Here is a 13,087-nt window from a genome sequence, read left to right on the forward strand (position 1 = left end):
CAAAGTTCCCATGAAAGAGGCCAAATTAGCCAGGAAGAGAATACATTGAATATGCACCAGTTTTTTGTTTGTTTTTGTTTGTTTTTTGGGGGTGCTGCTATTTTGCTTCCCATTTAATATTCATATTGCAGGCCTATACATAAGTTTGAATAATTCATACTTGAAGCAATTAATGAAGCTGTTCACGTGTGGTTTCAGTTCAAAGTGCTGACCCCCAATCCTCTCCATCTCTTTCAGGTTGTGACATTTTGTCGATAACGTCTCCGGGACCCTCGTCGCTTCGCATAAAATGGAAAAATATCCCGAGGGCTACTAATTATTTTTTGGACCTCCGGGTGATAGACTCGACGGACATTGCACCCGTTGTGGTGACGATACCCGCGACCGACAGCGAGAAATTGGTGCGGGGTCTGAGACCCGGAGCCAATTATACTGTGACTGTGAAAGTTTTCCGGTTTTGGGACGTGATATGCAAGGATACACGAGTAGGTGCTACAGGTAAGCTGCACCGTTCGCCTTAAAGGAGGAACTCAACACTGTATATCTAATCTATCTAAACTAAGAGTGGATGTGATTATTTGGAAGAAGGGCACTTAGGGCGGCCCGGGCCAAGTCAGCGTGTCTGTAGAGTAGACGTGTAGTCATAGGGGGAAGAAGCAAGCCTTTTACGCAAATTACGCACATGTTTTGGCAGCCAAAAAGTATAGGCTCTGGTCCATAGCTCTAATGCCGTCGCATTTGCGGCAGCAATATATATAGCCATATAGCCTTATAAGGCTTCTGGCTATGGACGAGAGCTAACTGAAAAGTATTGCTGCACGGTGATGGTCCATAGGCCTTATAAGGCTTCTGGCTATGGACGAGAGCTAACTGAAAAGTAACGTAGCCTACGGTTAAAATGAATATTTGTGCACACTCACTCATTTTGGTACGGAAATCATCGATGCTGTGCGAGTCACTCCATCTTACCTGATCCCCCGGTGTCGTCTCGCTCTCGTCCCATCTCCTCCAGTCCCCGACACCTCTCAGATAACCGACTCCAGGGCACTGTCAAGTACTTCCATTGAGGTGGAATGGAGGCACGTGCCTTCCACGGAGCATTACTACCTCATAGTGGAGTCGCTGGCCACGAACACGCGCTACAACCTGTCCTACACCAACCTGAGCGCCGTGGTGTCCGGCCTGCGGCCCTCCACCACCTACGACTTCAGCGTCTACACGGCCAACGCCGCCGGCCTGGGAGGACAGAGCAGAGTGAGATATCAGGCGACCCGTGAGTTGTGTTAACGTCCATCATTTGCTCTATCTCTCTCTCTAAACTCAAAGAACCCCAAGTGTGTTTTCCAGTGCTTTCAAGTTCCCACTCGTTTAAAGCAACGGTTTGTTTTCATTAATGGGACACCTAATTATAGCCCATAGTTCATGTCAACTAATATATTATTATTATTATTATTATTATTATTATAGGCTATTAATAGTAGTAGTATAAATGTTGTAAATGCAAATTAACATTTATTTATTAACTCACATAGCCTTGGCTATTGAAATACTGTAGGCCTATAATCATGTACATCAATACATTTATTATGTTGGCTTATGTCAGGTTTCAGAATCTGACCAGGTTTTGGTCAGGGTGTAAACGTGCTATAGGCTATATCACTTATTATTATCTGTTTCACAAATCATCCCAAAATGGGAATACTGTGCTGTAGGCCTACTATAATATATGGCATATATATTTGTCTTTTGTCTTATTCTCTGGTTCAGGCTGGCTCACAGAGTGAGCTGCCTGCAGAGTCTGTTTGAAACACGTCATTAAAATACTGCATTTATCTAATGTCTACTATACTACTTTCAAGTTCTTCATGATCCTTTGACCAAGCTCTCCTGGGCCTTAAGAACAAACAGCACTGTACTATAGCGTTTCTCCTGGGCCTTAACCCTTTTTTTTTTACCTGAGATCAGATTCTAAAATTGTCTTCTACATCCTGACAGTTTACTGAAAAAGCTATGTTTCTATGTCAGTCGTTCTTCGACTTTTCAAAAATAGCAGACCTACAAGCTCTTAGCACACCACTCGGTGGCGCGCTATGAGCTTGTAGATCTGCTATTTTTCAATAGCTAAAGCACGACATGATGTTAACACCAAAAGGGGTTCCCACCCAAAATGGGTTAAGAACGAACAGCACTGTACTATATTATTATTATTGTTATTATTATTATTATTATTATTGTACTATAGCGTTTCTCCCGTGTTAATGTTTTTAGTGGTGCAGCCACCGCCAGAGGTCACGGCGGTGCAGACGACTAGGCGAACAGCTCGGGCCAACTGGACCGCCGTGGACGGCGTTTTGATCTACGGCATCACGGTCAGGGACCTGGGTGACCTCAGCAGCACGCCGTACCGGGCCAACGTCACAGACGTGCACGTGGACCTGGACAACATGCATCCGTGTTCTTCGTACCTGATATCCGTGTCCTCGGTCAACACCTTCCTGGAGCCTGGCGAATCCACAGACTACGTATACACCACCAACAGTGAGTGGACTCGATCGGCAGGGGCCAAGTCAATATCAGTAACTCTGTGAATAGTTATCTAGGTCAGCTATTATTCACCCCAGGACGCTCCTTTCAGAGATGGAGAAAATAATCCGCCGGAGTAAAGGTAAAGGTTTAGGACTGTTATACATAAACATGAATCTGAGAAAATCATACATTGATTGGGGATCTTTTCTGGCCTTCATAAATGGTAAGCCAGCCTGACAACTATTTTTTCATAAAGTGACATGCCAAGTGTACACCTCAATAAAGGATATAGGTCTAGAAGACAATGAGTTTTAAAAATAAGACCCATATCTACGTCCTCTTATATGTAATTTATCCCACTAGAATACACATCCGATCCTATCTCTTGTTTTTGAATACACCTTATCCTCTTGCCTTGAGGCAATGATACATATGGGCAAGGGTTCTAAGGTATTCACACTACAGTTTGCATGAATGTAGCTATTTGGAGAAAATCTGTGTTCATTGAATGAAAGTATAGTATGCAAGGTAGAGCAGAATCACCAGAGCCTATAAAGAATGACGACTTAAATGTCTGGTGATAAAAGCCATCAAAGTAGGAAAGTGTCAAGCCATCGGCTTCTGACTTTCTGCGCCATTTTGTGCTCCGTTTGTCTTTATCATACTGTACCACTAGAGGGATTTGATTGATTGATTGATTGAAATATTTATTAACAGTTTGCAGAATTACAGTGCATTTCAAGCACAAACTCAATACAAAGACTGTTAACTGTGAGTGGACGACCCAATCAAGCATTACACTGGTTTACAACAGGGTCCATATTGTTCAATTCATCAAAAACATTTAGAGACGTACAAATAGACACTTCTATATAGTTAAAGAACAGAACAGGAATTCATCATAAAGGAAGCAAAAAGGGAAAAGAAACATACAGTGAGGGGAAAGGGGGGGGCATTCCTTTCGAAAGGTCACACTAGAGAATCTCTAGTGGGATAAACATTTGACTGTAGCATTTTTGTTACCTCACAAACACCTCACAAACAGAGGCCATGTTCACACAGTATGTAACTTTGTACCTTGCAGTGCTGAGTGCGGTGACCTGGGTAAAGGTAGACTACAGCTGCACGACCGGCTCTGCTGTGGTGTCGTGGTCACCCGTGTTCGGGGCAGACTCCTACAGAGCGGCGGCCATCAGCGGCGACGGAATGGTGCTGGCCTGCACGAGCCAAGGAACCCAGTGCGAGATCGACGGAGTAGGCTGTGGTCAGAGCTTCGTGGTGCAGGTCACCCCCGTGTCAGAGAGCTGTGAGAGCATAGTCAACGCCACCTCCACCACCTTCGAGACCGGTGAGACGCCATAAGATACAGTGAAAGAACAAAACAAACCAAACACCTATACATCTCCTTCTCCAGCCTCTCAACTCTTCTTTACAGCACATAACAAACATTGTTGAGTTTTTATTTATCCATTATTATCCCATTAGCTAACGTGCATTGCATTACTAAGCTGTGGTGAAGTTAATATAGTTTCATAATGGAGTGTATAAACATTTGAAGCCCGCATAAAAGAAACATAGGACATCTTGCTGCAGGGAGATTCTTGGATAACATCATTTTAGATTGGTGTTTAGGTCTTTTTTTTTTCTCTCCACGATTTTGTAACCCATTTTTCACCCCTGTGTCAATTATCTAATGTGATCCTGGGCTCTACACACCCTCCACCAATCTAGTCCCCACATTTGTTTGGTTTTAAACCGGTGTGCCCTAGAGTCATTAAACATACTTGGTGCATTTGGTATAAGTTTCACACAAGAGAAGCGGTTATTTTCAGTTTGAGTTGTCTCGTATGAAAAAATAAGAACAATCTCCCCCTGGCAAATGTCTATAATTAGTCACAGCAAAGTCATTGTAAAACGTACAAGCCCTGGTTATCCGATCAGTTGATTCCCAGCCATTTTTGTTCGCATTTTCTAAAAGCCCTTTTCACACAGGACTTGACTATATCTTCAGTTCATTCTCAAACTGAGGTGTGGGACACACACTACTGAAGCTTAGATACCCTATACGTTGTGCTTACTGAATGCCAAGTTGACGATTTTGAGATAAATAACTTTAATCCCTTTTGTTACTTTTGTGGAAGGCGCCCGAGGTTAAAACCACAGGAGAATAGCTGCTGTTTATGGCCTTGCCGTTGTTGTTGTTGGGCTGCAACACTTACACGCATTGAACAATCGACCACCTCAAAGCCAGTTGCTTTAAATTGAGGGTAAATATTGCTGATAGGTCACACACAGCATTAGCCATGTGGGAATAGTGCTTTTACCTCTGGCTATTTTTCAATTTTTGTTCCAACTAGTGGATTCAGACGAGTCTCACACGAGGCTTTGAGAACTGGGTCTCCTATTGAGCTCCACTGTCTATATCATATTGTGTTGTACTTGGCCAGTTAAGAATAAGCCTGTGTTAGTGTAGAGAACCTGAGACCTCACCCGGTGAAAAGCAATGCTGAGCTGTAATCTTCAATATCAGGGCGTTTTAACCTGGAAAGGCTTCTGTGACGCTTGGGCTTTGATGTCGTTGTTTGACCTGGTTTTCTCCATTGTTTTCATTACCCTGTACCCGTTACTGTTCATCTATCTGTCTGTCTGTCTGTCTGTCTGTCTGTCTGTCTGTCTGTCTGTCTGTCTGTCTGTCTGTCTGTCTGTCTGTCTGTCTGTCTGTCTGTCTGTCTGTCTGTCTGTCTGTCTGTCTAATCTAATCTAATCTAATCTTTTCTTTATGTTCTGTCTGTGTCCTACAGTTCCCTGTCCTCCTGCTATCAGTCTACTGTACCGTGAGTGTAGCAGCAACGTCATCATCTTTGAATGGGAACACACTAACCACACAGACCACTACCTGGCCACGTCAACAGACTCTACGGTATTAGACTCGCACAAACAAACATGCAAGATTTAAAAAAAATGTTTTAAAGACCTCGAAGATGAGCCGGGAGGATAATAATGTGATAATAAGGATAATGCCAAGATATAACTGCTGAAATCCTACTGTACTGTATATGTGTATGTGTTCACAGGGAGATCTGCAAAACTGCATGACCACAGACAACTCCTGTTTCTTCACTGACACAGTGTGCGGCCGTCGCTACACCTTCAACGTGTATTCTGTCAGCGGGGCGTGTAACAGCCACGTCAGTGCAGACGTTGAGATAAACACTGGTATATAACATTTCATCGCATATTTATTTGCATATGATTTAAAACTTATAAAGACATTTATTATTCTGTGTCATGACTCATTATAGCCAAACAGTGCCTTCTAGTGGTTGGTTTTGGCATGTCTGCACATCAGAAGTGGCACCTGCTAGCAGTGTTGTTTTTGGCAGCAAATCTCTATTTTAGTTTTAGTCATAGTCTCTTGAATAGTTTTCACTTAGTTTTAGTCACATTTTAGTCACCTGGAATGTTCTAGTGTTTAGTCTAGTTTTAGTCGACTAAATGTCATGATTTTAGTCGACTAAATCTACAGTTGATTTAGTCGACTAAAATGTGTTTTGCCTTGATGTCGTTGTAATGACATATTTTACACTTTGGTTGCATGCTGAAAATAGCAGATATACAATCTATAAAATCTCTTGTGAGATTGTATATCTGCTATTTTCAGCATGCAACCCAGCATGAAACTGGATCTCTTGTCCTTCCTAACATTTTAGTCTAGTTTTTATTTGTTGACGAAATTGTCAGTATATTTAGTCTTAGTTTTAGTCATCATAGATTCGTTTTTATTTAGTTTTAGTCAGTGAAAAAAGGTAGTCGACGAACACAACACTGGTTTTAGACTCACAGCTTGTTACAGATGTTTTTGTTATGCCTATACGGCAGCTATAGTTCACAACACATGTCCTCCTCTCCTCCAGCACCGTGTATGCCTCAAAACGTGAAGACCTCCGCCGACTGTCTGTCCAACGTCCTGATCAGCACGTGGGACACGGCCGAGGGCGCCGAGTCGTACAGCGTGGACGCCTGGGGCAACACGGTGAACAGCAGCCACTACACCTGCACCTCGGTCTCCAACAGCTGTGCCATGCCCGCCGTGCCATGCGGAGAGCACCTGACCATCCACATCACGGCGTTCGATACGGAATGTGCCAGCGCTAGGACCCTGGGCCAGGTGGCAGAGACGAGTAAGACACGACATCTCTTAATAATGGAAGAATTTGTTTTACAATTGTCACAAATTTGTCACACACCAGCAATGTTCCCTCTAAAAAGAATTTGGTCTGAGCAAACACTCAAACCTCCTGAGCAGACATCAGCAACTACTGAGCAAACATACTTCACCTTGACACCAACTATCCAAACGTTAGATAATGTGAAGTGAGCGCCCCTCACTTCACACAGGTGTGATTTTTTTTCTTTTTTCCAAATGGATTTTGGTATAGGCCTACGAGTGAATCAATGAATAGTTACATAAGGTTTAAACGCAAGTTACAACATTTTTATTTTATATCAAGGTGGTAATCTAGCAATTTTAGGAATATTCAGTTAGTCTATATCAGTGGTTCTCAACCTTTTCAGGCTGTGACCTCCCAAAGTAAGCACGGGCACACTATCTATACTAATACGAAGATACCCATCCTGTCTTCGCTTTACACTAATATCCCAAAAAATAACCGATATATATACCGGTACTGTTCGAGATCACAACTTCACTGAATGTTTCGCTCCAGGAATAGGGATTCTAGAGTTCATGGTGTTAAAGGTCCACAAAATCAAAAAACACAACACATAATTACAGGATGGATGTGGGTTGGATCCTGATTTCCCCTGCTCTGTCTCCTCTCCTCCCCCACCCTTCAGAACCCTGTGTGCCCCAGAATGTCTCTGCGACCATGGACTGTGGCTCTGACTCCATCACCATGGCCTGGCAGATGGCCAAAGGCGCTCTCTTCTACATCGGCGTGGCCGTTGACGCCGACGGCGGCGAGCACACGTGTCACACCATGCGGGACCTGACCTGCCGGGTCATGGGCCTGCGCTGCAGCACCACCTACACGGCCTACGTCATCGCCTCCAACCTCCAGTGCAACAGCACCAACAGCTCCTCCGTCAGCGTGGAAACGGGTACGGCTCACTGGGTTCTCTCTCACCCTGATCGTTATGTTTTAAGACCCGGATTCATTTCTACTTGCAAAAAAGAGATTTCAACCTTACTACTACTTTGTACTACTAGGAATTAGGTTAAAAAAAGATAAAAAAAAGTTTGATGAATATTTTATGCACATTATTATAATAATTATATAATAATATAATAAATTAATAATTTACATTTAGGGGATATCTTTCACAATAATGAATAAAACATGTTCCAGATATTCTAATGATCACAAAAAACATATATTACAATTATTTTACTTACTTTTATTAGAGTTAAAGGTCAAAAGTCATAGGTTAAAAACTGTTCAAAATTGCACAGAGTCCAGACATTTTTATTTTGTGTGAATTTCAGCCTCTGTGGGGGGTATTTATATGCAAATATCATGACCCAATGGCATTGCAATGAACATCACTGATGACGTTTAGGTGAAAAAAGAACAGAAAAAAATAATAATAATTAAGTAATTAATTAAAATAGAATTGTTGCTATAAAGCAACCCTGGGTCTTAGAGGGTTAAGGGCAAATTCCTGTTTAACCAGAGTGAACAGGTTATTGGCAAGGTAAGTATTTTGCCATGTTAAAAAAACAGGCTTCCCAACACGCTTTCCTTTTATTCTCTCATCTCAGCTATATGTGTGTTTTATCCTTGCAAAAAGCTCCTGCATGATGAAGGCATTAATGAACAGTAAAAAAAAAAGAAAATATGTTGTTACATGTCATTGAGCATTATGAAATGTACGTTTAACTTTAACACTCAGCGTGGTTACAAACGGAATATTTTTGTTTTTGTTTTTTTATTGAACAGATTATAAATTGTTATAAACATGATATGAAATACACTTTTTTTTTTTATGGAACAAAATGAAAGACAAAAAAGAGAAAGAAATCCCTTAACCCTCCCACCCATACTGCTCAGTGACACTGCATACTATATAATAAGATGATAGAAAGCTCATGGAAAACATCTGAAAAGAAAATGGCGTACAGTCAACCATATCAATGGTATCCTGTCTATTAATTGTTTCTACTCAGGTAATGGACAAGGGGCAGCCAAACCTTATCAAACACAAACGGAATATTAACTGCGTTTTTCCTTTTCTTCCCCCCCCCCCTACTAGCCACATGTCCTCCGGACCAGGTGGAAGCCTCCTTGGACTGTGAGGCCAACACGGCTCTGATCTCGTGGCACGGCCGTCCGCACATGGACTCGTTCACGGCCCAGATCGAGGACGAGCAGGACCGCCTGCTCAGCTGCTCCACCGTCAACCACAACTGCACCATCAGCGCCCTGAAGTGTGGCCAGGTGTACACCGTGTCCGTCTTCTACCACGACGGCATCTGTCCCAGCATGCCCACCGCCGCCATCCACATGAACTCTGGTGAGACGGTCGTTCACCTCCTATGCACGCATAAGCCCTATTTGAACTTAGTTGCGTGCAGTGTTGTTTTTGGCAGCAAATTTTGATTTCAGTTTTAGTCATAGTCTTTTGAATAGTTTTAATTTAGTTTTAGTCACATTTTAGTCACCTGGAATGTGATAGTGTTAGTCTAGTTTTAGTCGACTAAATGTCATGAGATTCTAGTCGACTAAATCTACAGTTGATTTAGTCGACTAAAATGTATTTTGGTGGGCATTGATGCCGTCCTAAGGACTGTTTTTACACTTGCTGAAAATAGCCGATCTACAAGCTCGTAGATCGAGCTTGTAGATCTGCTATTTTCAGCATGCAACCAAGTGTAAAATTACTTTTACTGAATCTCTTGTCCACTAGTCCCTTCCTAACATTTTAGTCTAGTTTTTATTTGTCGACGAAATTGTCAGTATATTTAGTCTTATAGTTTTAGTCATCGTAGCTTAGTTTTCACGTAGTTTCCATTTAGTTTTCGTCTGTGGAAAAAGGTAGTCGACGAACATTTTTCGTCTTAGTTTTAGTCGACGAAAACAACACTGAACATCATGCATTCTCGACAGAGTATAATTCTGTCTAAAATCCTCCTGGACTGAACCCTCCTTTTTCCTCCTCTCTCTCTCTCTCTCTCTCTCTCTCTATTCCATGGTGCAGTTCTGTGCGGGCCTACCAACGTGCACGCGGACGTAGACTGTGTGTCCGGCGGAATGACCGTCACCTTCGACGAGTCCCGCGGCGCCGACCACTACCTGACCACCATCGTGGGCAGCGAGGGGGAGACGTCGTACTGTAACTCCAGTAGCTCCCAGTGTGACATGGACACGCTGGGCTGTGGAGGGGAGTACCGCGCCTCGGTGAAGAGCCACGACGGAACCTGCTTCAGTCTCCCCAGTGAGACGGTGGTTTTCAGCGAAGGTAAAAAGAACATTCGTATTATCTGCTGCTAATAACCCTATTTTGTAACAAATTACTTATGTTGGACATAAGTAATTAATTAACCCATTTTGACCTGAGATCAGATTCTAAAAAATGTCTTCTACATCTTGACAGTTTTCTGAAAAAGCTATGTTTCTATGTCAGTCGTTCTTCGATTTTTTTCAAAAATAGCAGACCTACAAGCTCGTAGCGCGCCACTCGGTGGCGTGCTACGAGCTTGTAGATCTGGTATTTTTCAATAGCTAAAGCGCGACATGATGCCAACACCAAAATGGGTTCATTAAATCACCTAGATGAGTGATGTCTTCAATGTCTTGTGTATAATGCTGTCATCATTTGCACTACACCTTTGGGATCAAATCAACTTCCTTCCTTGAGTAAAACGGATTAGACTGAGCTGGTTCTTTAATAATAATAATGAATTTTATTTATATTGCACTTTTCATTCACAAGGAATCCCAGAGTGCTACATGGTTTCCGAAACAGGAAGGTTTTCAGGCCTGTTTTAAAACATCTTTACCCCCCTCCCTCCCCACCCCAGTGCCATGTGTGCCCACCGGCGTGGTGGCAGAGAGGACCTGTGGCGAAAGCTCCGTGGAGGTGACGTGGACCGCCAGCCGCGGCGCCCAGCGCTACGCCGTGACCGCCGTGGCCATCGGCGGACATCGTGCGGCGTGCGCCAACGGGACGGCCAACGGGACGGCGTGCACCCTGACGGAGCTGATGTGCGGTCAGGTGTACAGCGTCACCATGGTGGCCGTCAACGACCACTGCTCCACGGTGGAGAGCGCCGCCGTGACACTACACACAGGTACAAATGGAATCCAATTATTATCGTTTAGCATGGGGACCACCTAGCCTCGGTCCCAGGCTTACTTATCTGCGAAAAGAAAAGCCTGGTCACAACGTAAGGCAGAGAAGCATAAAGTAAAGCCTGGTCACAACCCAAGGCAGAGAAGCATAAAGAAAAGCCTGGTCACAACGTAAGGCAGAGAAGCATAAAGAAAAGCCTGGTCACAACGTGAGGCAGAGAAGCATAAAGAAAAGCCTGGTCACAACGTAAGGCAGAGAAGCATAAAGAAAAGCCTGGTCACAACGTAAGGCAGAGAAGCATAAAGTAAAGCCTGGTCACAACCCAAGGCAGAGAAGCATAAAGTAAAGCCTGGTCACAACGTAAAGCAGAGAAGCATAAAGTAAAGCCTGGTCACAACGTAAGGCAGAGAAGCATAAAGTAAAGCCTGGTCACAACGTAAGGCAGAGAAGCATAAAGTAAAGCCTGGTCACAACGTAAGGCAGAGAAGCATAAAGAAAAGCCTGGTCACAACATAAGGCAGATAAGCTATCGGCGGTTGTATCCTCCGTAATATCCGTCAGATGTATTTCCCCCGGATACCATATTTTCCCGACCAATCACAACGCTTGTTTCATTCGCGGAGAATGTAAACTGATTTGTAAAGCATCAACGTCATTTCCTTCGGCGATACTTCCGCTAAAATCCTGCACTTCCGCTGATAGTCTTTTCAGCTTAGGTCTTGCCCAGGGTGGGGACCACCTGGAAACCCCCTCGAGGACCACCGGTTTGAAAAGCACTTTTATAAATAGTATTTGCTACACCTGTGACCTGTATGCATGTAGTGAATCACATCAATATGAGACTAGACATGCCACAAGAGAGTGCTATCAAGTCCCTAAAGCCAGAACAGGGTCTATGCAGCACACAGTACTGTACAGAGCCATGGCTGAGTGGAACAAACTGCCAGCTATGATCACAAAAGAAAAAACTAAATCAAGTTTCAAGAGACAATTGAAGAGGCATCTTGAAACCCAAAAACAGTCATGATCATGATTAGGATAATATTTTCAATTTAATTTTATTTATATATCCTGTATATGTCCTGTAATGTATGTCCTGTAATGTCATTCATGTCGAATGTCATGTTTTTATGTTCTGTGTGGACCCCAGGAAGATTAGCTGCTGCTATGCACCAGCTAATGGGGATCCTAATAAAACTCTAAACTCTAAACATCTCCTACTGTTGCGTCCTCCTCCTCCCACAGTTCCTTGTGCTCCCGTTGAGCTGAGCGCGGTAGTGGACTGCGATACTAACAGCGCAGCGCTCTCCTGGAACGCCAGCCTCAACGCAGTGTCTTACACCGCCACCGCCACAGCCCCAGATGGACACACACACAGCTGTGAGGCAGTATCGACCCCCGGGTGTCTGCTGGAATCCCTGCACTGTGGCCAGGAGTATCTCTTCACCGTGTCGGCCTCGGATGGAACATGCCAAACCTCCCAGAGCCAGGCGGTCTCTCAGTTCACTGGTGAGAAGAAAGAAACAGGGTTTCTTTGCTTCATTGTAGTCTTTTTTGTATTTTCTACGTTAATTCAAATTAAATCTCTCTTTAACTGTGTTCTATTAGTCGCCACTGTCTGGTGGAAAACCTCACTCTATATCTCTGCTGTCAGGAAGAACAACTCCAAAATGTGCATTTTTCAGGAAATGAAAAATATATATTATTTCAGGATATGAAGAAAATTGTCAATTACTTGCATGAGAGGGGCAGAGGTGGTGGAGACAGTTTGAGGGTCCATGATAGGTCCATGAGAGGGGCAGAGGTGGTGGAGGTCCATGAGAGGTCCATGAGAGGGGCAGAGGTGGTGGAGGTCCATGAGAGGGGCAGAGGTGGTGGAGGTCCATGAGAGGTCCATGAGAGGGGCAGAGGTGGTGGAGGTCCATGAGAGGTCCATGAGAGGGGCAGAGGTGGTGGAGGTCCATGAGAGGTCCATGAGAGGGGCAGAGGTGGTGGAGGTCCATGATAGGTCCATGAGAGGGGCAGAGGTGGTGGAGGTCCATGAGAGGTCCATGAGAGGGGCAGAGGTGGTGGAGGTCCATGATAGGTCCATGAGAGGGGCAGAGGTGGTGGAGGTCCATGAGAGGGGCAGAGGTGGTGGAGGTCCATGAGAGGTCCATGAGAGGGGCAGAGGTGGTGGAGGTCCATGAGAGGTCCATGAGAGGGGCAGAGGTGGTGGAGGTCCATGAGAGGTCCATGAGAGGGGCAG

At 44.1% G+C, this 13,087-nt stretch overlaps 1 protein-coding gene across 1 annotated transcript; it reads left to right on the forward strand.

Moving 5' to 3' along the window:
- Positions 1-469: 469 nt before the first annotated feature.
- LOC310860096 (fibronectin type III domain-containing protein 7-like) lies at positions 470-12,727 on the forward strand (the record flags this gene model as incomplete). The annotated part of the gene is made up of 13 exons (XM_083766862.1): positions 470-485; positions 1,013-1,273; positions 2,269-2,538; positions 3,611-3,874; positions 5,328-5,446; positions 5,601-5,742; positions 6,441-6,707; positions 7,384-7,647; positions 8,800-9,060; positions 9,745-10,005; positions 10,568-10,837; positions 12,085-12,348; positions 12,642-12,727. 13 exons carry the CDS (start codon positions 470-472, stop codon positions 12,725-12,727), a joined length of 2,745 nt encoding a protein of 914 aa, XP_083622988.1.
- Between the last annotated feature and the right edge of the window lie 360 nt (positions 12,728-13,087).

The sequence above is a fragment of the Protomyctophum parallelum genome (genome assembly GCF_964188405.1).
Source record: "Protomyctophum parallelum genome assembly, chromosome: 6".
NCBI lineage: Eukaryota > Metazoa > Chordata > Actinopteri > Myctophiformes > Myctophidae > Protomyctophum > Protomyctophum parallelum.